The sequence below is a fragment of the Haemaphysalis longicornis genome, unplaced genomic scaffold (assembly GCF_048455015.1).
Source record: "Haemaphysalis longicornis isolate Haplotype H1 unplaced genomic scaffold, Haemaphysalis longicornis Haplotype H1 scaffold_7, whole genome shotgun sequence".
Taxonomy (NCBI): domain Eukaryota; kingdom Metazoa; phylum Arthropoda; class Arachnida; order Ixodida; family Ixodidae; genus Haemaphysalis; species Haemaphysalis longicornis.
The window spans coordinates 35,690,064-35,713,874 of record NW_027526422.1 but is presented as its reverse complement, the minus strand read 5'-3'; the positions used below and the strand labels follow the sequence as shown (position 1 = coordinate 35,713,874).

At 45.6% G+C, this 23,811-nt stretch overlaps 1 protein-coding gene across 2 annotated transcripts; it reads left to right on the top strand.

The window, feature by feature from the left end:
* The first annotated feature begins 296 nt into the window (after positions 1-296).
* Sds22 (protein phosphatase 1 regulatory subunit sds22) lies at positions 297-22,745 on the top strand. Of its 2 annotated transcripts, XM_077676742.1 has the most exons (13): positions 297-403; positions 806-886; positions 2,389-2,466; positions 6,186-6,287; positions 6,407-6,424; positions 8,683-8,750; positions 9,464-9,529; positions 10,898-11,028; positions 13,487-13,649; positions 14,800-14,916; positions 18,488-18,592; positions 19,607-19,693; positions 21,565-22,745. In XM_077676742.1, the coding sequence occupies exons 1-13, from the start codon at positions 319-321 to the stop codon at positions 21,745-21,747; spliced, it is 1,284 nt and encodes a 427-aa protein (XP_077532868.1). In that variant the 5' UTR covers positions 297-318; the 3' UTR covers positions 21,748-22,745. The 2 variants fall into 2 exon arrangements, with proteins under 2 accessions (XP_077532868.1, XP_077532869.1); XM_077676743.1 differs by lacking the exon at positions 6,407-6,424.
* The last annotated feature ends 1,066 nt before the right edge of the window (positions 22,746-23,811 follow it).

Sequence of the window (23,811 nt, the reverse complement as noted above, 5' to 3'; positions counted from 1 at the left end):
CGCCACAGGATAGGGAGGATGACCAGGGGCACACCGAGGACGTCCCTGGCGCATTGTGGCGAGTGCTCACCACATGCAGCGCAGAAATAACGCTTGAAAAACGAAATTAGGTGTCGTGTGGCGCATAAATTTCGGTTTTTCTTTTGTTGTTGTCGGTTGTTGTATTGTAAGATACCATGAGCTGACAGTCTTAAACAAAATATTTCATTCCAAAGAAATTTTAAAATTCTCTCCATTCTGTGGATGCGACCAGTTACTGCGTATGGAATGTTTACGAAATGATCAGCAAAAAAACTGCAATAACTGCGCAGGGACAAAATGATCACCAGGGGCCGCAAGGGTCGGGAGTCGCTCGTCGGGGGGTGCCACTTTCCAAAGATGAACCGCAGTGGAAATAGCACAGGCAAGTGCCTTATTTTTCAGTACCGTGCTTCAGAGCCACTCGTTTGTCGTTGGAAAGTCACAGTTAACAATCTGCTGGGTGCCAAAGCGTTAGGCTCTTCCGATTTCTTTCTGCGGCGCCGGCGTGTGACGCACGTCAGTGGAGAACGGGGTGTCACTTTGCCAAGTCCGAAGCATTCGCTCGTTTGCGGAATGAGTAAAGCTACAACTCGGACTACAGTTGTGGCAGCGTCGCCACCGGGACGCTACCTCCCTCAGCCCTCAATTTTTTCGCGTCGCAACGCGCTTCCTGTGAGGCGCGAGCGACACTCGCGCACTCGATTGTCACGCATCCATTGTCGTGACAAAGATGCAACGTGAACTCATTTCGGACGGCTTACCACACGGGCCATGTTCTTTTCAGTGGTCCACCCAGAACTGAAGGAGGAGCCGAAGCAAGTGCCGCAAGATTTGCCTAAATCCGACGCGGACCATGGAGCGAAAGGCAGGTTCTTTTTGAACTCAACGTGTCTGCTAACTTGTCTACGTGAGCGCCTAATAAAGTGTTACCTGAGATATCCGAGAAGAAATGTAGAAACAAGCGCTGCCTGGGGCCTTAGTTCTTGTCAGACTTCTTAATAATTTACTCTGAATGTGATCAGCGCCTTGGTAGGCCGCAGTTAACGCTTCTTAATTCTCTTCCCGCGCTCTGCTTTGTTATGCAAGAAGTATTCAGTGCCGAATAGGTAGTCATAAAAATCGCCTAGTGAAGACGGCCACCTGGATCCGTCACTCGTAACGGCTAAATTAGCCTCTCTGTATATAGAGGCAGCATTAGGGCTCAAGAGACATGTACTTGTGAGACCTCTTTTAAAAGCATTTAGAGTAATCTGTAAGTGTAGGGAGCTGGAGAGTGTGTGCGTATGTTAACAATGGGAGCTGAAAGCAGGGACGCACCACTTTATGTATTTGTTCCGAGGCTACCAGAGGGCGTTGTCATGTCTTTTCAATTTGGCGCACACAACCTTCACGTGGAAGATGAGAAACTGGAAAGGGGCAAGGTGGTCACGCACCCAAGCTTCACAAGCCTACCTCTTTGCAAGCCGTAACCTCCGTTCTTTTTCTATCGGTCTGAAGTGAAGTTACCCCGCGTTGGTTCAGCTACGTCAAGCAGTGATTTCTGGCAATAGTGTGTTGTTTCAAGGTATTTCAATTGCAAATGACATGAGTGTTCCGTTTCCTTCAAGTGATTTTGTGCAGTGCTTCCTAATCTCCGCATGGGGAAAAGAGTGGGGGGGGGACCTCATTCTGTGGGGTTCAAATACTGCACATATATTTCACACTGCACTGGTTTTTCACTGCACTATACTGCACTGCACTACTCTACTGGTTTTCAACACACTGCACTGGTTTTTCAAAAACACTGTACACAGTGGTCAAATGGCAAGCCCTAGTCAATGCACTCCACCAGGTTCTTGCATCTTGGTCGGCGACATTTTGTGGTGCAGCCACACTGACCACATATGTTGCATTTTTGCTTCCGTATTCAAAAACTTGTCGGATCTATCGCCAGATCATAAAAACTACTGCATGTCAGCGGGACCAACTTGGTCTCGGTTTTACATGAGCTTTGCTTTTGTCACATAACAGCATTTCCTATTTTGCATTCTTCCGCTAGCCAGTCCCCATCAGAGTAGTGCAGGTGCTTCTGAAAGTCAAAATGGTACACTGTCAGGTTCCACATAAAGTCAACACTTCCTTTTTCGCAACCAAAGGATCGTCATGCGCTTGGCTCAACTTGCTCTCTGTGACAACTTTAAACAAGTTCTTAGCTTTGGCTGAGCCAGGTGCATCCAAATCGAGAAGACCTGCTGCCCTTTTATACTAGTAACAACCACCGTGCATTGTGGCATTGAGCATGAAGGAAAAGGTTAGCTTGCAGCAGTTTAAGGTACCCCTGAGAGACTAACTTAGATACGTCTTCCCTTTTGCCATTGTTCTCCACAGCACCACTGGGCGCAGAAGACAAGGGAGCCCCGGGCGCTGCCGTGCCCCCTCAGGCCAATGTGCCCGCTGGCAACAATGGTACGTCCGAGCTAGTCGCTAGAGTTGCCTTCGCAGTCTTCAGGAATGTGTGGAATGTTGTTTCAGTGAGGCCAAAATGGTCTCACTGGAATGTGCAAACATTGCTTTTGCAGTGTTTGCACATACAAACGCAAAGCAAAGGGAACTAACTTGCGAAACTGGGCGAGTCAGAAAGAATCCATAGTGGAAAACAGGGCAAAGGATGAAGCAAGAGCAAAGAAACGAGTGTGGGCACGTCCAGTGCTTGTCCTTGTCTGTCTGCTCCCGTCCTGTCTCTTGCGCTGTTTTCTACCACAAATAGCAAAACTAAAGCGGAAGTTCTGTGTCTATTTTAATTTCTTACAGCCTCTGCAGTGTGAGCTGACAGGAGAGAATGCCACAACTGGAACAGAGATCTCTGTCCTTCACCTTATATTTTGTATGAGGGGGGAAATGATCATGTGTGAAGTGATGAGCATGCTATGGCAAGCTGCAAAAAGTAAAAACTGCCCACCCGTGAATACAGCTAGTCCAAGGACGGCAAGGTGTATGGCTACAAGTTTTGGAGGCTTTTTTTCAGCAAAGTTTCACTCTGTATTGAAGAATAGAGGTGTCTTCAGTTACATCCATGCTGCCCTGCCTAATTCAGGGCACCCTAGTCCTACCTAGTCCTGCACGTACCTGATTTGCCGCTGAATAGACCGACGAGGTGTTGTGTTGAGGCCGAGAGGGGCATCAGCAGTTGTGAAAGCACAGATGCTGCCTCACTTGAACTACCGTTTTTACACAATTGTGGGACGACCCACTTCTTCAAATTCGAAAAGCTGAAGTTGGTGTTTAACTTACAATCTAAACTGAAACTTGTACCGCCGGCGAAGTCAAGCCGAATGAGAAATCGGGTGCAGAAACTGTGTGTTTGCTTTCTGAGTCTACCTGTTGCATATAGTAGTGGTTGTTCCTAATGCTCGTTCGCAATGCTTCCTTTTTTCTGCTTTTACTGGGTTTGTGGTAATACATGGGGCATCTTCCATTGGCCGTTTTGGGGCGCTCTCAAAAGCAGCGTCGTGTTCCTGGTGGTGGTGGTTGTAATGCTGGTAATCCCCGGTGGTCCTATGGGGCAAGTTCAGCCTCCTGACGAGGCATAAATGAGACCTTCAAGCACATTTTGCCCCACGAATACAATGGGTGGCTGTTGGCGGACAACCGAAAACTCATACCGGCTGTGCATACATGTGAAGAGGGCCTCCCTGTCTACTGTGTGTGTGTGGGTGCTTTTTGCATGGTCAGCCATTCCATGCATTGTTGGGATGCGATATTTTGCAACATGCGGGCTCACACAGGATGACGACGTGTGTGGGCCCACATCAGTTGTGACGGCAGCCCTAGCACTAGTGAATATGATGACACTAACGAGGATGAGCTGTAGGTCAGGTGACCAATTTATTTTGGTTGGGCGATGTGCTCGTGTGTTCCTTTTTTTTAAAATTTTTTCTGACATGCGATAGGAGGGGTCGACCCAGAATCGTGTAAATACAGTACTTTGTGAGTGCATTCAAAACCTGAGAGGCCATATATTAAGGCTATAGTGTGGGGCATCACCAACACCATCAAAACCAGCTAAGAAATGCAGAGGCTGCTATTATGGGCTCTCAGACTACTCTGTTGATTACATTAATATGAGGACTTCTAGGATTTTACTGTAGTCACCCGCCGCGGTGGCTCAGTGGCTAAGGCGTTGCGCTGCTGAGCACGCGGTCGCGGGTTCGATTCCCAGCCGCGACGGCCGCTTTTCTGATGGAGGCAAAAAGCAAAAACGCCCGGGTGTACGAGATTTCGGCGCACGATAAAGATCCCCAGGTGGTCAAAATTAATCCGGAGCCCTCCACTACGGCGCGCCTCATCGCCTGTGTTGCGTCGGCGCGTTAGACCCTACAATCAATCAATCATTTTACTCTAGTCATCGTAGGCTCCATTTTGAGGTCCTTGGAATTGCTGCTGCTCTATGATGATGCTGTATGGTTTGATGTGGTCTTACTAAGGTGGTACATGCTAGGACAGTGCCAAATTGGGCAAGGGTAGAAAAATGGTTCCTTGATCTTATTCTACCCTTGTGTTATTTCATTTCAAGGGATTGATAGGACTGCTTCATTGCCACGTACAACCTGACTCTTTTGTTTCTTGCAGCTGTTTCTAAATTTGTTTCGAAAGCTTTTTCTGAATTTCTAAAAGCAAATTCACACCTTAAGCACAGTGCTTAAAACCTTACTCAACTAGCCTTATTGCTTTCTTGCTTCAGAGGTTTTTGAACTGCATGAAACTGCATTTCAACCTGCAAGATCCAAAACGTCATTCTAAACCATGAACTTCTGCCTGTGCATTCATGCACCCCAATCTCGCTCTGCGATTCCCCTAAACCTAAATTCTCATTTGCTGCTGTATCCATGTATACGGATATCGACTTCCCTTCCACAGCTGAGCCATCCATTTTCGCAGTCCAACCAGCCTTCTCTTTATGCACTTGCAGTACTGCAGCCACTTGTAGCGCCACACCTTGCCATCCTTTGACTAGCTGTATTCATTAGGGGCTCTTTTTACTTTTACTTAACACGGGTCACAAAAGATGGTGTGGCACTGTCATCGGTAGCAACAGCGGTAAAAACAACAGAAACGGGTGCAATGGAAACAATTGCACGTGCCGTAACTAAAGGAAACACAGTAAGAAAAACATAGCCTCACAAGTACACTTAAACCTGGATGTAACGAACCTCTGTGTAACGAATTCCCGGACTTAACGAAGTTTTTCAATTCCCCATGTCCACCTTCATTGAAGCCCATGTGTTGGCGACTTCTATGTAACGAAGGAGTTGCAACAGTTAACCTGGATGTAACAAATTCGCTACGCTGATGAGTCAAGGTTTCTTGCCCTTTTTCTGAAAAAATCGGCAAAATGCAGTAATTTAGTGAATTTCGCCTGCACCGCAATCTCGTGCGTTTCCACGTGTGATTGTGGTGGCGGTTCGGTGCTAGGCCTGCCTGTCGGTGTGTAGTTGCGTGTGTTCCCTGATATCTGTGGCATGGGTTCGTGGATGATTTCTGCTGCTTTTTAAGACAAGCTCACAATTTTAAATGCCTTCTCGGCCAGCGAGAAAGAAGAAAGTCATCGCCCAGTATAGTGCCTTAGCTAGCATCCCTTTAAAAATTTTGACTGCAGAAAGGAGCATGAAGTTTGCGAAAAGGCGCCCTTTTCAGCAGAAGTTTGGTTGTTGAAACGTGTTAAGGCACCGAAAGTATAAAAGGCAAATGTGATACTCAGTTACGTTTGTGAATTCGGTGGTCAAATAGTAGCAGCAAGCGCAAATCACGCAGTTTTTCAGTGTGAAATATATTCTTGAACGAGGGTGAGTTCAGCATCACTGATACCTAGCATATTGGTTTGGTTTCTGCTTCGTTCCCGCGAGCTTTAACTCAAAACCTGCATGTAACGAAAACCTGGATGTAACGAAAAAATGCGAATTTTTGTCAACTTCGTTATATCCAGGTTTAACTGTGAAATGACACTGAGCACCCTGCGATAGCAGTCGGCGAGAATTGTGTGCGTGGCATATGTCAGCACAAAGCATGTATGGGTCTTTAGTTTGTCATTTTTGACCTCTCGGAACTGTTCTAAGACAGGCACATAAGAGGCCATATGCCAGCTTGTGTGGACCACTGTTCTAACAATGAGATCTGGTTGTTGCTAGTGGCTGCAGTGAAGACTGAGGGGAACCCACCACTAAGGCCTCCTGGCGAGAATGTTGATGGGGACGCCAAGGCCGTGCACGCCATCTTTGCACCGCCAACTGGTATGACTTCTTTCTATTGGTGTTTTCTATTGCTTTCTTTCTACATCACTGTTGTGTAGTTACTTATAGGGCTAACAGACGAATTCAGTTAATTTTTTTTTTAATGTCTCTGCTTGCAGGTAACACAGAGCAGAAAGGTAAAATGGCATGCAACTCCTTTTGAATTTTTCATTTGGTGCCTGTAGCCGAAGTACAGTCAAACCCCTTTAATAGGTAGTCGACCGGTAAGGACGTTCAGGTACACACTAAACAATGTACTTATTAACCGCCAGTGCCAGTTTAGCGGCTACTTGCCAGCCGGAAATGAACTTTGACATGTTGCTCTCAAACAAACACTCACTCAGACAGGTTTTATTTGTGGGTAGGCAGCAAAAAATCTGTCATCTTCACTTGCCACTGTGGTGGCCGTACCGACCGGAAGCTAATCTCGAAGGCCATGCTTTTGTGCGCTGCAATTGCCAACAGCTGCATGAACAAGAAATAAGTCATGGGGACCATGTTTTAAAGTCACTATCGCTGGCGACAGTCGTCCGGGCGTCGCATCTCGAGCATCAAACGTCTGCGCACATGAGATTTTGCCGATTTTGTGCCTGTGCGTGTAGAACAAGAAAGAAAATATTATGCACTAACCGTTTGATGGGCAATGAGTGGCTACGGCTTACGCGGGCCACAAATACATGGCGTTCAATGGGGCTGGGTTGGGGAATCTTGGCAACTACGTTTAAAGGTGTTGTGCCACCAAATTTTAAGTCTGTAAAAAGCCTGCTGTAGGCTTCCTCTGCATGCAACGACCCTCAACACGAAGTGCTGGGTACAGCAAGTGCTTAATATATATTTTAATTCGCTTCTAAAAATTACCTAAATGCTCTTCTGGAAATCGGGACCCATCGCTAGCGCCACTAACCATGACGTCAGTGTATTGCCAGCGCAGCAAAGTTTGTGACGTCATACAACGCTAGCGACTCGAGCGACGTGAACGTGAACTCCAGTTACCACAGTTTGTTTGGTCGCTTGGTCGTATCGACACACTATACCGATACGACGGCGACGCCGACGAGTCGTTAAAACATCGGCCAACTGACCGCGTTGTCACACCACGCCGACGGCGACACAAACACGTCGGCCGATGGAAAGTCGCCGTAGTGTGACTGACTCGCCGACCGAAGACGCCAACAAAACCGGTCACCTGACTGGTCGCACGACGCGTCGTCAATCGACCGAGAAGCGAAAACTGCGCCCCGACAACATTCGTGCCGCAATGAACGCGGCTCTATTTTGTTAGTTTCTGGAGGGTAATAAACTCAGTAAGTTCCATGAAGCCCATACAACTCAGCACTAGCGCTAATGCGATCCGTATTTTGGCGTTCGACGCTTCGGCCGTGCTCTTCGGCGACGCCGCTACCCCGGAATGCGTGTGCGATCGGCTCGCCTGTAGAAAATATAAGGTCAGTTTCGTGCAGAAGAACAGTTACGTAGGGTAATTTGGGTAATAAGGGATCAGTATCGGCAAAGGTTTTTAACGTAAAACGTAAAACCAAAGTACGGCAAGCACTATCCCTTCAGTGCAAAATCGCAGTCGCAGCCGGGCACACTTATTTTTGCGAGCGCTTTCGCAGAAGAGCAGAGTTGATGGCGATAAGCTGTCGCGGGGGCTTCGCGGAACCTTGCTGCGCAAGCGCTATTTAAAAAATGTGAGTTTACAAGCCAGGAATTCTGTAAACTAGCTAGTAAACACCGACGTACGACTCCAAGGATGGGCCTCCATCTAGTACACCGGCTATATCGCGGAGCGGGATCGTTTGTTCGCTGGCTCAGTGGTCTCGCGCGTTCCGCCCATCCGGTCAACGTTGCCGGTTCGATTCGCGGCGGAGGCATCTTTTTTTTTTTTTTGAGCGTTTTTTTAGCATTTTTATGGTTTGCAAATCCATGGTTTTCATTTGTCTGCATCCGAGGATGCAGACAAAGAACCCGCGTCGGAGCTGTCGCGGCTTGACGTGACGAGTCGGCGTGTTTACTTCCGTGGTGAAGCACGTATGTGGGGGAGCAGACGCCGCAGTAAAGTCGCAACGTACCGCAGCGCCGCCGTGGCAGAACCTCCTCGCAACACTTTGACGTCACTGCTTGAATCGGCGCCCAGAAACCGAAACCGAATCGTGTTCACATGAATCGTGCGATAATAAATTTTTCACTCAGAATATGTGCGTGTGAGAGCATGTATCATGCTTTCTAACGAATTATAAAACGTTTGCAACAAAGAATGCACAAGCAACAAATTTGGTGGCACAACACCTTTAAATTTCAATTACACTTTAAGCGGGTATGTATTAACGAGGTTTGACCTTATAGTAATTGTAATACCATACTATGTTTTTGGTTTTTTTTTTTTTTTTTTCAGACCAACCAAAGCCCAAAGGACCCGAAGTGAATGAAATCAGCTTAGAAGATATTGAACTTGATTCAACCGTGAGTTTTATTGTACTGCCCTTAGCATTTAGCCATATTACGTCAGGATGCATCTGCTTGGTTCACAAGGAAGCCTTCTGGTAGCGAAAGCATTTACTAGCATTTCTTGCAGGCAATTTGGTTTTTTCATACAATGATACTATTGTAAGATGGCTGGTTCCTTGTTTGCTTCCTTACTCTGATTAACCCTTTCCCTGCCATGTTAATCATCGTGGAAAGTTGCACCAATACAGCTAATGACTGGGCCCATTGGGTGGGTACTGTAAAACCGCTTGCATGGAGCTGTCAGTGATCCAGACTTCTCGCATTGCTTGTTATTGTTTTTGACACTCGATGGTACCATGTGCATCGTCTCGTTGCATTTCGCATTGCTGTGTACTGCAGGCTTCGGCTACGGCTCGAAGAAAAAATGGCAGCCTGCAGGCTGCGGAAGGATGGAAACGTGCCTTTCGAGTAGCGGCAGGGACATAGTCATTTGTAGCACTTTTGTAACGCTTTGTGTATTGATTTGTCTTGTAGCGCTCCCAGACTGCCTGTAATAACCGGGAACACCGTACCACAAAACATTCGTGCAGCGGGAAAAAGCCAACTCGAACCATTTATTTTTATTTTTTTGACAAATGAAGACAGGTTACACGACGGTGAAATTGGCACTCGTGTGTAGGTAAAACATTGTGCAGCATTTTGTTTGATATATTTGCATTCTTCCCTAGGAAGTTGACTTCAACCACAGCCGCATTGGCAGAGTAGCAAATTTGGAGGGCCTGCGATGTGTGGAGGTAAGTAAAGTTTGTTTCCTCTTATTCCTGTTTATTTATTAATGTTGCCTAATTTTGTCTTTGTTGTAATAATCATTCCTGTTGAACTCCAGGATGTCATCTGCATGCCGGCTCATTATAGTGTTTCCAGCATGTACCGTATTTACTCGCGTAATGAACCCACTTTTTATTACAGAAAACTCCCTGTGAATTTGGGGGAGCATTCATTATGTGGGAAAAAGTTGCAACAGATTTTTTAAAGTTGAAATTTCATGCATTAAAGGTGCTAAGAGAAGCATTATCGAAACCTTACCTTTCTAGTGAAAACATGTAGGTAATTATATATTGAATTTTTTTTATTCACAATGCGCTAGTGGCCCCCTACTCACCATCGTCCCCTACCTGCCATCTTCCCTGGAGTCGCTTGCCGCTTCACATTTGTTGTTGGCCCACGGCGCATTGTCTTCCGTGCTGTCAAGGCACTCCAAAACTTCTTTTCCTACACCAGGAAACTTCCCTTCCTTGGACCCACGAAACACACAGCGATCCCTGTTCACTGCCCAAACCTCTTGTTGTTGCCAGTAGTGTGCACGCACTGGGTTAACACTGCAGTGGCACCCAGCTGCATGGTTTCCATGTGCTTCACCGCATGCTCCACCAAAACTGGCTGTGTAGCTCATGTACCGGCCCATCGTACAGTGCACACCAGAATCACAAAAAAAGGTCGGAACACCGCTGAACAACAAAACCATGAAGCATAATAGTGAAGTCGCCGAATGGCACAGAGCAGGGAAGAAGGGCGGAGTAAGTTTGGTGATTAGTTGGCCAGCCGCAGCTTTTTCATGACACTATACACAGGAAGGTGTGTTTTGTGTTCAGAGGATGGGGCTCCGCAAGCGCACACTTTTTAAACTGTGAGCCGCGACATTCATGCTCACGTCTCCGGCTACTGTTGAGATTTCTTTTTGTTAGAATGAGTTTTAACAATTTCTGCGCGTACTGTAGCGTGATATCAAGTTACTGCGATTGTCTACGGCATCAGCAACTGTACTGAAATAAAAACTTATTCCCTCTTCATTTTTTTGCTAGGTGACGAGAAAGTAAATTCTTGAAAAGAAAGGGGGAGTTTCATTACGCGAGTAAATGCGGTATATAGACTGTTTGGCTGTACTGGCTTCTTCTTAAAAAAGTTCTTATGCACGAGGTTCCTCTAATGTAGAACACACTTCTAGCTGTGAAATTGTTTTCATGTGTATGCGAAACTTTTGTTGAAAAAACATTTACCAACGCGCACTTCCATGTGATTTTTTTGCACTTGTTGTAAGTTGGGCCACAGACGCAGCCCTTTGATGTGCCAATACCATTCTGCCTTGCTTTCCCCCCTATTAGGTTTTAGTGTTTAGGAACAACCTGATCAAGAAGATTGAAAATGTGCACATGCTGACCACACTGAAGGAAATTGAGTTCTACGACAACCAGATCACCAAGATTGAGAACCTGGATGCGCTGGTGAACCTGCAGTGAGTTCTTTGTGTCAGGGGAGGGGGAAGAGAGCATTACGGGCTAAGCAAGCGGGCATTTCTATTGTAAGGAAAATGCCTTTAACACCTCATCAAACGTGAAAAGTGGCTTCCATCATCCGCTGTAAAGAAAAATTTCCCCGCATTTCCCCGAGGGGAAGAATGTGAAAGTGCGAATGCACGAGTTGAATTTGCGCGGTTCGGTAATGTTCGCGAAAGAGAGATCACACACACACACACAACTACAAAGAAAGAAAGATGCATTTATTCACAGACACCTATTTGTGTTGTCGTTGTACTTGATTGCTAGAGCGGATCTCAGCTTTGAAATTTCGTGTCAGTACTCCTTTAAGCGGGTGCATTAGCCCTTCTCACGCCCGATTCCTGGCCAATCCCCCACGTGGGTAGGTGCCACGCACAGACACCTATTTGTGTTGTCGTTGTACTTGATTGCTAGAGCGGATCTCAGCTTTGAAATTTCGTGTCAGTACTCCTTTAAGCGGGTGCATTAGCCCTTCTCACGCCCGATTCCTGGCCAATCCCCCACGTGGGTATGTGCCATGTCAGCGGCCAGGCAGCGCGCGCCCATCTCCCCCCGTTGCCAAGGAAGACGAGGAGCGCGCGCACCCGCAGCTGTTGCTATGTGGACGGACGGCGGTCGCCGGAATTCAGGGTCGCTTATAAAGTGCATTCGCACTTGAAACATGGGACCGTGTGCTATTTGAACCCGGGTAGCCAGACCAGGAGCCAGGTTCGCTGGCCAGAGTATTAACCTGGCACCGTGCCAGAATGGAACAAGAGTTAGCCTTATGCATGTCCCGTGACTGGTGAACATGATGGCACAGGAGTAGAACAGGTGCGCACGGAGGAGAGCTCTCCAGTCCGCCTGTCGGAGTAGCCTGTTGGAGCAACGCGTGTGAAAAGACGAAGCAATAGCAAAAAAACATACAAACCCAACGTAGCAGTAACAGTGCCTTTGGTAATCGTTACGCATTTGCCTTCAAACCAAACCATGTAAGCAGACTCGAGTTCTCAATGATTATGTTTGAAGCTGTTTAGGCTTGCCACTTGTATATTTTTGCCTTAACCAGAAAGCTAAGTTAGTATTGCTTTATTGCTGCAAGTGAACAACGTGTCTCTTTCGAAGAGCCACTACTCAGTCATTTAACGGGGCACTGAAGGTAACTAGAAAGTGGGGCTCAGACGAAAAAGTTCAACTGCCCTGTAGCCCTCTCAGTGTTTATTCGGCTGCGAAAGATGCTGTAATTGCGGAGAAATTACCAATTGAGAAACGCATTTCATCTCTCACGCCATTTCATGACGTTTCGTGTGACGTAAACGGAGGCTGGAAGTGAGTGAGACTCTGGTGTGCTCTAGCAGGAAAACTAAAACCTACCAAGCGAATTGATGTGGCCGCAGGAGCCACTAGACGCACTCTTGGCACATTTGGCAAAGCAACTTCCTCGCCCTACACTTTCTGCAGGCTGCCGCTCTGTGTGCGCCAACCTTGGTGCCATACGGGGCATGCGACGGTGGTTAACCAATGTGAATGGGCCGTGCGGCCTTTTAGTTTACCTACAAAACATCTGGTGGACAGCGCAACCGCAGTGAGAACGATGTCAGGGGTGCTTTTATGCTTTGCAGTCTCGTTATGGACAGTCTGATACTAGTCCCTCCGATGCACTCGGCTTGATATGTGGTGCCATCTGTTAGTTCCACTTACAACCGTGCACAATGTCTAGTGTGAAAACAAGCCTAGGTACTCCGATGTACAAGCACCTGAATGGCAGTACGTGTGCATTTGCGAGCAATTACTATGCAGGCGTGCGTGTGCGCCTTCATCCGAAAACTCGTAAAAGACATTCAAATCTGCGTTTCTACAGATGGTCTTACGTAGCACTGCCTTGGTATACGTACTGTTAGAAGTAACAAGCATGTGACTATGCCAAACTTGCAATAACCATCGCAACCATCACCGGCGCCGCGGCTTGGCAGCTTGTAATGTCAGCACGGCTTGAATTATACCTGTACATTTGTAATTGTTTATGACTTATTAGCGTGTATAGAAAGATTTTACGTGTTTCTTTGAGAGCTTGTGTGCGCGCTTCTCGTTCTGTTGTTCGTCACGGGTCTCTTGGTACATCCGCTTAGTCGTCATTTACATCAGTTCTGCTGGGTGACTGATAGCTTCATTTTTTTATTATTTACGAGATTGTTTTAAAGGTACTGCCCCAGAGACTGCTATATTCGTTTTCTGGGGACGCCAATCTGTCTATTTAGACCAACTTTGGTTTTTCCTTAAGGCCACATTCATCTAGATTCAACAGCAGCACTTTGGATACCATGGTTCTGCTTTTTTGTGATACATGACGCGTAGTTTTACATTGCTTGTGGTGGTACTACCAGCTGCAGGATTTTAAATGTATCTGTGCTTTGTTTTGTGTCGCGCCTTCTCCAGGATCCTGGACATCTCGTTCAACCGGCTAACGCGCATTGAGAACCTGGACAAGCTGGTGAACCTGAAGAAGCTTTTCCTGGTGAACAACCGGATCACCAAGATTGAGAACCTGGACAAGCTGGTCAACCTCGAAATGCTCGAGTTGGGGGCCAACCGGATCAAGGTGCTGTGATCTGCTGCTTCCCTGACGGCTTCTTTCTTTCTCCAGTAGTTTGGTTGCCTTTGCACAGATTGGGCACCAACTAGTGTCACTAAATAGGCTTACTATTTAGTGACTACGCATAACTACTTACACTAGTTTGTTTGGAAGGACCTGCAGATGCCAGAGCTTTACGGAAAAAGCTTCTTTTTTTTTTTTTTTTTTAATTCGTATTCGCTCTTTATGATGAGGCTGCCGCCACTTTTTTTTTTTTTTTTTCATTATGCCTGCCTTGGTAATGAGGCAAGCCATTCTATTAGCTCTGCCTTTGAACACCACATGTGAAACCACAGCTAAATGAAGGTACGCTTCTTTTTAGCATGCCTGGATTTTTTTTTTTTTTTTTTTCTCTTTCTCTCTCTCTCGCTATGTCCATCAGGTGACTTACTCTGTAGTGATGTGCTCAGTTCATCTGCTGCAGCTGCTGTAAGATACGCTGATGTGACATTAGAGGCCTCAATTCTGGTGGTGGGAGCTATGGTAACAGTGGTTCTGAAAGCTGCATTTCCTTGTTATAACTTTAGTAACAGGCTTTTTAGAGGCTCTGTTTTCTGTGGTGGCCACACCGTGCCTGCAGAATTAATTTCACTCGGTAGATTTTTACATGGGTAATCGCAGGACAGGAGTATTGAATTTGTTCTTTTCTGTTCTTAAATGGCATCTTGTGTGTTTTTAGGAATTTTGGACTTCTTCATTCAAATTTTGCACTATGTGTGTGTAACGACGTTTTTTCTATTAGAATGTGATCATCTTTCATAACAAGTTTTCACTTGTTCTTTAAGCATCGGTACACTGCCCTCTTACTCTCTACTACACCCAGCCCCCTGCATCATTTACCAGCATTGCTATCAATCCTTTCTGTCATAGCAAAAACCTGCCAGTTAACAACAAAGTTCTTAATTGTTCACCTTACTGTGCTTCCTCTTGTAAGCAGCACATAGGGCACTATGCTGCTCTAACTCAGAATACTGCTCATAGTCAAGTGTTGTGTTGTTTCACTTGCTGCGTCATTGGCAGGAAACTGTGGTAGTAGCTAGCTGCGGGACCTCATTTCAGACCCAGTGGCGTGAGCTCATTTCTACAGTGTGGTCGGGTTGTTAACTGTTACTTGCAGGCCATCGAGAACCTGCACACCTTGGTGAACCTGAAGAGCCTTTTCTTGGGGAAGAACAGAATCTCTAAGCTGGAAAACCTGGAGCACCTGGCTAAGCTTGAACTGCTCAGCATTCAGGTACACTGCGTGTCTCTCTCTCTTTCTCTCACGATGCTGCACTTTTTTTTATACAAGAAACATAGCTTTGCAACTAAAGAAGACCTGCAAAAAAGTAAGTAGTGGTTCTGCTTTGATGCACCAGAAAATCAATGTTTACTCCAAGTTGCAAATTATCAAGTCAGCACCTATTACACTGCGGTTTGCACACATTTTTTTTTTTAAGGTCAATGGGACATTGATTTGACGTGCCTAGGTCAGTGTGCTACTGGCATTGCTGCATGCCATAGTGCAGGAGTATTCTGGCATGGCAGTTTTCAAAGCGTTGTAATGAATGAAAGCTGTACGCAAAATGTCACGGAGGCACAGTACACTGCAAACCGGGAATGAACCTCATTTGAAAGCAATTTGCAATGTATTGAATTTTTTTTATGTGCCAATCTTTGCCTTGTTCAAGACCATGTATTTTTTATTTCTCGGGCTTTGCCAAGTAATTTTTTACTGAACTTTTCATTTAGGGAAGCCTATGTGCACCACATTTACTTACCAGAGGAGCCCTTTGGCAAGAGGAGGTACCGCATTTCATCGCTTATAACCCCTGCATATAATTTTCACCCGTGTTGTGCCCCCAGTAAAAAAAAGAACTTTCCTGCGTATTACTCGCACAATTGACTTCATAACGCAACCGTTCAGTCTTCATAAAATTGCAGTACCGTGCAATTGCATCCGTCTAGTAAGATACCATATGTACGTATCAATGGTCATCAAACTGATTTTTGTACTCGCACATGAAAGGCGCATTAATCCCCTCCTCAAATCATAAAAGGATATGCAGCCAGTCCGCATTGCTCCGTGGCAAAAAGCTGCTAGGTTGTAAGCAGCTGCCCTCTCACTTGTGCCAGCAGCAGCCCCAGTTTTCTGATCCTCTTGAACACTCTTAGTTCCACATTGTGGCACTCGACCTGGAACAGCAAGCACCGTCACGATAAAGATAGGTGAGCACCGTGGCCCAGGCTGAACAGCAAAGCTTTGCTTTCCTTCTGCTTGTCGTAGTAAGCTCACTGGAATAGAGGAGGAGAACAAAAATTTCGTATTACCCACACACCAACCGTACTCTTAACAATTTGTCAATTACTCGTGGGGTTTATATGAGCAAACATAGGGTAAATTAAAACTTGAGCCCAAGCTTACCATGATTTGCACACGCCCTTCATATAAAAAAAGTCAGGGAAGCTTGCATTCACACGCAAGACTTGAATGGTTAAGTTTCAGTATCGTTGTTTATTTGCATTTGCGGTGCTAGTAATCGTCGTCATATGCATCGAAGAGGTCGTTGTCTTCTTCACGGCGAGTGGTGGATGCAAAGTCACTCTCACAAGGTTCGCACAGGTCCTTGAAAACCTTGAAAACCCTTGAATTTAGAAGTGTAAATTTCAAGGCCTGGAAAGTCCTGGAATTTTTAAAGAGTCCTTAAAAACCCTTGGTTTTTCTGGAGAGAACCAATGGCCCTCTCTTTTCACAAAAATTTTAAGTGTTTGTCGTTAATTTTTGGTGTAAAAAATGTAAAGAAACATTGTAACAATCAAGTTTCAGTGTATTGCGTGAAGTTACGAGTTGTGGATTCTCGTTATTACGAGGCAACATTGGGAGCAGCACTCCTCAATAGAATTCATGTCACGATACAATCCCGTGAAAGCCGGCTTCTGTTCTCTATCTTGCATGTTCCATCTAGTCTGCGGACGGCCTTTCATTGCATGTTTGCTGTGCCTCATGTGCTCCATCTGTGTTTGCTTTTATGTGCAAATGGTGGATGTGTACATAGTTCATCCTGCCTTGCAACAACACTTGCTGAGTTAATTTCAGCTGATACTCTTGCTGACAAAGCAGGAGATTCAGGCAACATTAACTAAGTTTTGAACTCAAACAGCCTCAGCAAAACACCAAGAAAAAAGAAAAACCTCTAAATATAAACCATGAAATAAAAAATAAAGCCGGGGGAGCATTCATGAACCCATAGCGCCTATCTAAATGTGCATTAATGTTTTTAGGTATTAGGCAATATCAAAATTTCGCATTGTGTTGAAAAAGTTATAAATATTCCCAGATAAAACATAAGAGGGGGACCTTGAAAATGTGATTTCTGGTCCTTGAAAGTCCTTGAAAACTCTTGAATTTTTGCTTTTGAAGCCCGTACGAGCCCTGCCCTAAGCATTGTAGACTTCCACCAACTCTTCGTCACCAACTCGAAGCAGCAGTGGCGGGATCTGCAAGTTGTCTCGGAAATGATTTGAGCATTAGTAGCTATGTCTCCAAGTATCCATAATGGCTTTTAAAGAATGTGACAATCATGGTGGCCTCTCCCACGTAAGGTGTTTTCAACTTTAGCATTAACACTGGAGCTTGTTGCTTTTACATGCACCCTAGCGCTTGACAGCAGCGCTCTTGCTAGAGCCACTGCGTGTGCCGGGGACGCTCGGCGGTTGCTGCGAGGCACGCGCTCACGAGCGCTGGGCGTTTTCTTTGTGTTATTTTTGCGATAGCAAATTTACAGCTTGTATTTCTTAAAAGTGTTTCTGGTGAATGGCACTCTGTCAAGCAGAAGAGCTGGCTGTTTGTCACACGAGCATGTAAGAAAAATGAAGCTGAGTGCATTCTTTTCGTACTCTGTAACGCACTACCAGCCAGTCAAAAAGGGATAGCACCAGCTAGCGGTACACTTACGAAGCACTTTGGTGAGGATGAAAGAAAAGGTCATTGGTGTCTCCATAGCGTTGTCGGTGACTGCCAAACGGGAAGCATGTCCATCGTAATAGGTGCTCTAATCATGTATGCCATGTAGGTGAGGCACGATTGCTCGCACAAATAGGTGGAGTTACCACAACTAAATTTTTGTAACATTGTTCGTGCTAGTGAAATGTATGAACTTAGGCTCAACGAAATTCACGGTTTAATAAAGGTTTTAGCTGCAATTGGGACATTATCATGTCACGGTCTGAGTGTACTGAGCTGGCAAATTAATTTTGGGAATTGATTCTGCAAGCTTGCCAAACGATGGATGCAAGCTTAGTTAACACATTGGTATTTGCTTGCAACCTTCCGCGGTGGCTTGGTGGCTAAGTTGTGCTGCTGATCCCAAGGACACGAGTTCATTTTCCGGCCGCGGTTGCTGCTTTTCTGATGGAGGCAAAAAGCAAAAATGCCTGTGTGTTCGAGATGTCGGCACACGTTAAAGATCCCCAGGCGGTCAAAATTAATCCGGAGCCCTCCACTACGGTGTGCCTCATAGCCCATGTCTAGCTTCGGCGCGCTACACCCCATAATCAGTCAATCAATTATTTGCTTACAGATTGAGTCAAGCAACTGTAGGGTACTTGAGAGGTAGTAAGTGGAGGGTACTTGAAGGTACAGCATACTAGTGGGGAAGAAAAGGCAGAGGTTGAAGCAGGACAGGTGGACGAGCAAATAGTCATTTGGGGAGGTCTTCATGCAGCAGCAAATAGCTGGGAGACGACATTGGTTGTGGCTATGGTAATGGTCAAGTTTGTTGTTGGGTGCTCTGACAAGTCCTCTGTTTTCCCCTCTTCCCATGCAGAGTAATCGAATAGTCAAGCTGGAAGGCCTGCAGCAGAACAGGAACCTCTGCCACCTGTACATGTCACACAATGGCATCGAGCAGATTGAGAACCTGGAGAACAACGTGAGTGGCATTTCATTTATAGTTTTACCGTAAGCGTTTGATTTCACCTCCCTTTGCTGGAAAGTCCTCGTTTGTCATTCTCATTCCGCTAGACACCTGTAGTACTCACAGGCTGAAAAACGGGGCTATCCCAGGGCAAAGAGTGCCTGCTGTTTGAGCAGTAACAGTTACCTAAGATTCAGTTGTCATTCCACTAGTACTCTCCCCTGCATCATTTGCCCCATGGTATACTCTGCCGCATATTTCCAAACGCTTCGCTGCACAGAGAACCCACGTGACATGGCTGTTCGCGCAATGGAGAACGGTAATTCAGTGTGGTCATTGGCTGCGCCTCAAACATTAAGCGACCTAAAACATACCAAATCACCAGTATTAACGAAAACGACGCGTAGGTTTGAATTAAGAAAAAAAAATTACATTTAGAAAAAAAAAATAGGCAACGAAAAAAAAAACCTAGAGATAGACCTGCTGGGGCTCGAACCCAAGCCATCAGCGCCAGTACTCAGTACTCTACATGAAGGCTACAGAGCCAGAATGGCAGGTTACTTTTCGCAGGCGCTCAAAAGAATAGCGCGCGTAGTCGCATCCTACATGTCACGGGGGTGCTCTGTGCAGCGAAGTGTTTGGAAACGCGCTACTCTGCCACCTGCAATTCTGCCATTCACTTGGCACCATCAGGTATGGCGAGTACCAACTAACACCCTACGTCCCTCCCAAGATCACCCCTTCATATGAGCAGTGGATGACCAACCCTGGACCCTGAGACCTAGCAAGATCTCATGAAAGGTTGTCCTCCGCTAAGGACCAGAGATGTCCTGCACTGGGCTGGTGCCCTAACATCAGCACCTGATGCTTGATAATTAGAGTTTATTCAATCAATCGCAGCCTCACAAAGCGTACGGACTGAAAGAGAACGTGTGATAGTGTAGTAGTCTATCAGGTTCAAAGTGTGGACACTGTGGACGGATGTGCTGTCCTGTCTAGCGATTTGACAGATCGCCTTATCATCCGCAGGTGAAGCTGGAGACGCTAGACCTTGCATCGAACCGGGTCAAACGTCTGGCTAACCTCGCGCACCTTGTCAACATTGAAGAATTCTGGGTATGGAAAAAGATCTCCCGCTTTTCTCGCCCTATGACCAACCCTTAGGTTTCTGCACACAGTAGATGGCTAGAGTGGTGGCCCATAAGGAAGGGCATTATAGACAAGCAAAGCGGCTGCCAGCAAGCTTCTTTCCTGTGGTGTAGTCAGGGTGTAGAGGTTATGTGATGGCTTCATTCTTTAAAGAGGCCATGAAGACAAAATGCAAGGTTGGTTCATTCGAAAGGTCGCCTCATTTTAATAAGCGACACCCTTTTTAACACAAACTTAGCTCAAATAAGCAGTATAATTAGGAAAAAAAAAACAGAATGGCCATGTGACCCAATAGCTTATTTCCCGCACTAGAACTTGTGATGTATTATGGGCAGCTGTGCGATTGGCTGAGGCAGCCGAAAGCAAATGAAAGTCAGGCAGGGCATACAAGCTTCCAGAACAAGCTAACCTAATGCACATTTTTTTGTAGCAGTAAGAATGATGTAGTAAACAATAGAAGTTACAAACACACACGTAAACATAGAAGCTTAAAGCGAAAAACAGCGCTAAAGACAGGAGAAAAGGAAGCATAGGACATAGAAACATAGAAGCACCAGTGCGCAGTGCGTGCATCATGCATGTTATAGCTTCACAACCGTCCAGCGTGTTGAGCTTGCACTGGCCAAATGGCATAAGCAACATTGTCTTCTGTGACTCTACCCTAAATTTTGCCTTAAATTGTTCAGTTTTTCAGTGAATAAAGCATCGATTGCTGTTCCAAGTGCTGGGGGAACTATAAAACACCAAATGTTTTGAATAAAACAAACTTGTATTTTGTCTTCATGGCCCCTTTAAGTTATATAAGGTGTGCGTGTGAATGGTTAAAGTAATAACAGCACAAATGGATGGAGCCCAGGATAAGGGTCAACACAGTGCGAAGTGTCGGCCTTTGCCCAGTTCATATTACACATCGCACTTATGGCTGCAGCATATTTGAGCGTTTCCATAAAGTAAACATGCGCTCATATGTGCTTTTAGGAATCCTGTACAAGTGGGCCTCATTAAGGGTTTGTCTGTTTGTTAACCAGACGGCTCACTTATATTTGGGTAGCTGTTCTTGTTCTATTGAAGAACGTGCCTCCTTAAACTTTGGCCCCAAACTTTCTCCCTTTCTCTTGTCACAAAAGGTTCTGGGCTTTGTAGAGGCATTGATCCCTGGCACACATTTGAAAACACTCTTGTTTCAACTGCACTGTTTCGGACACCGCTGAAGCGAAAAATCAGCAGTTGTCAGAGGTATCATAGATAGGTTTAAAACCAAGAGCAGCGCTAATGAAGGCAACAAGCTAGCGGCGTTAATAACAGGGTGTGCTGGGCAGTGGTTTTGGGAGCTCACCTTCTACTTTTTTAAAAGCAGAGCACTTTAGGGGCTCACCTTGTCGTCGTAGCTCGCTCGCTGGACCCAAGTAGAACCACACGGCATTCCATCGTCGCAGCGTAACCCAGAGGCTTCGTTAATTGCTGGCGCTTGTTGTACATCTCCCCGTTGCTTAGCGCAAAGAAAACCATAGGTACATTTGAAGCAAAATATTTGTAATTAACCGGTAGCGCCCGCGTTCATTTAGTTAGGAACGCTTGTTGGGTTGGTTTTCACTATAGTAAGTGGAAAAAAAGTGGCAGTGCAATGCTGGCACGCTTGGGAAAAGAAGCAAGCACAAAAAGAAGAGAACTGCCGCTGGTGCAGTTTCAGGCAGGGGGCGTGCGAGCACTTCGAAGGTGGGAAATCTGAATTGCATTGGGTGGTAGCAGTGAGCGGATAACGGCACTACACACTTTCGACAGCTTTCGCATTGAGTGGAATGGCTTTAATGTTTTTCTCTCTCTCTCTCCTTTACCAGTTCAACAACAATGAGATCGACAACTTTGCGGACTTGGAAGTGCTGAGGAATTTCCCCAAGCTAGCGACTGTCTACCTGCACAGCAACCCCATTGAAAAGGACCCCATGTACAGGCGGAAGATCATGATGATCTCACCGACCGTGACGCAGATAGATGCCACCATGTGTCGGAAGCAGCAGTGACTCCTCCCCACTGCAGACGAGGCAGCCCTGGTCGCAGAAGGAAGAGGTGCAGTCTGGAGCCTTGTTTGGCTGGTTAGGCGAGGAACTGCGGTTACCGTCCCCCCCCCCCAAACGACCGGAGACACATCAGTGCTGAACAGCAGAGAAAGAACTTTTCTTTTTTTGCTGATGTCTAGGAAGAAAATAAATGGCCCCATGAGTGTGTGGAATTCTCTTGTGAGCTGTGAAAAGTGGCTTCACATTTGCATTTACATGGAAGGTATTGAGCTTGCTGCGTAGCGTGTAAACCGCAGAACCTGATTTCTTTTCATATATTTAAACTTGTTGCATTGGCTCCCACACTTCTTGCATAATTTTCTAGTTCCTTGCGTGACGTTAGCATCTCACAAAAAATAAGCGTGTTGAAAGGGTAAATTTTTTTTATGTACACAAGATTGAGTTTTTGTAACAGTTTTGTTTGGCGAACACCTCTAAAATCATCACAATGCCATCGTTAACTCTCCCCCTCCCCATATGCTCAGCAGTGATGCAAAGATGTGGAGATTACCTTTGACATGACGTGTGGATGCTTATGCGGGATGATGGCTGTGTTTGTGCTGATGGTCTGTAAAATACCTCTTAACATAAGGTTGTTGTCATGTAAATTTTTGCCTTTTGACACTGTTCATTCAGAGCAGCTGTCAGATGAAATGTGTTCAACTACCATGATTGGCTGAAACCTTTTTGTGCTGGTTACAGCTGTCTAGTGCACCTTCGTGTTTCCAGTACTGCTACAGCTGTTGCACCAGTGCGAAGTCGTTCGTAGTGGTCTTTCTGTTGGACAGCCAAAGATGAACAATTGCTCTTCTGAACAGGTTAACATAAATAGGTTTGCCAGGTCATTCAAAAAAAAAAAAAAGTCTCAAAATGCTATAAGCAGCATGCCTCTGCCTTTTTGTCATTTCAGTGTTTTCGATTTTCTGACTCTTGCGAAAATAAAAGGATATTTTTTAATCCTCTTCGAAGTACGTCCTGATTCAGTTTGGAGGTGTGATCACAAAGTGTTTTGTGAGTGAAGGGGATGTATGTACATTTTTGAAAGGTTGTGAAAGAAAACTAGTGCTAAAACAGTGTTAGTCGCGGCACCTTGTCTTTGTCTGCTTAGCCTGTCTTTGTGTGAATTTATTTTACCATGGATGTATACAAACTAACCCAGTTCAATCAATTTTTTGGTGCAATGGCGTGTGTTTGTGGACTTTTGCCGCAAAGGCCGTCGTATCCGTAATGACGTCTGTGCCTCGATTCATTTCAACTATGCCAAAACTTTACTATCCCTTCCCCAAAGAAAGTGAGAGAAGCGCGAAGGCTTTCTAACAGCAAAGTTGCATCAGAAGTGCGTCAAAACTGTGACGAAAAGTGCGTCCAATCTATCGTCAAACATTCAAAGAACCAAAACTGAAATGAAGAACAAACCCATGCGATGATTTTTCGCACTCTAAGTACTTAAACACATCCATGGCCGATCAAAATTAATAGCGATACGTGGTTTATGAGATAAAGGTATACTATTGCACTCCATGATTTATGCATGTATTGTCTTATCTATAGCCATCCTTTTTTTCGTGATTTTCAAGTAAACGTTTTGACACAATGGAAGCCTACTTTCACGCCCATACCGCGTTTCTGGAGATCTTATGAGAGCTTCTCAGTTGACCAACCGCTCTATGGGAAAATGCATTAGTTTTTTGACAGGACGTCATCAGACCCACTAAAATGCTTGGGCAAGTTTTTGTAGCACTGTCAGTAAAGATGCCTGACTGCATCTAGTCTTGCACCAGCATGCCTCAAGGCGTATCACAGGACAGCATGAAGTTGTCCATTTGCACACACTGTTATTTTACATCAAAGCTACGATCATGGCTCAAGTGGCTAGATGAGTGTATAGACAGAGTCAGCTGCCACAGCAAACCACAGTGTGGCAATTTTCAAGTTACTTTTTTTATTTCAGCAGCGTACATACTGCACGTCACATCCTTCACACGTAAAAGACTGCGATCTGGTGGCTGTTCCATGACGGTGGTCTTG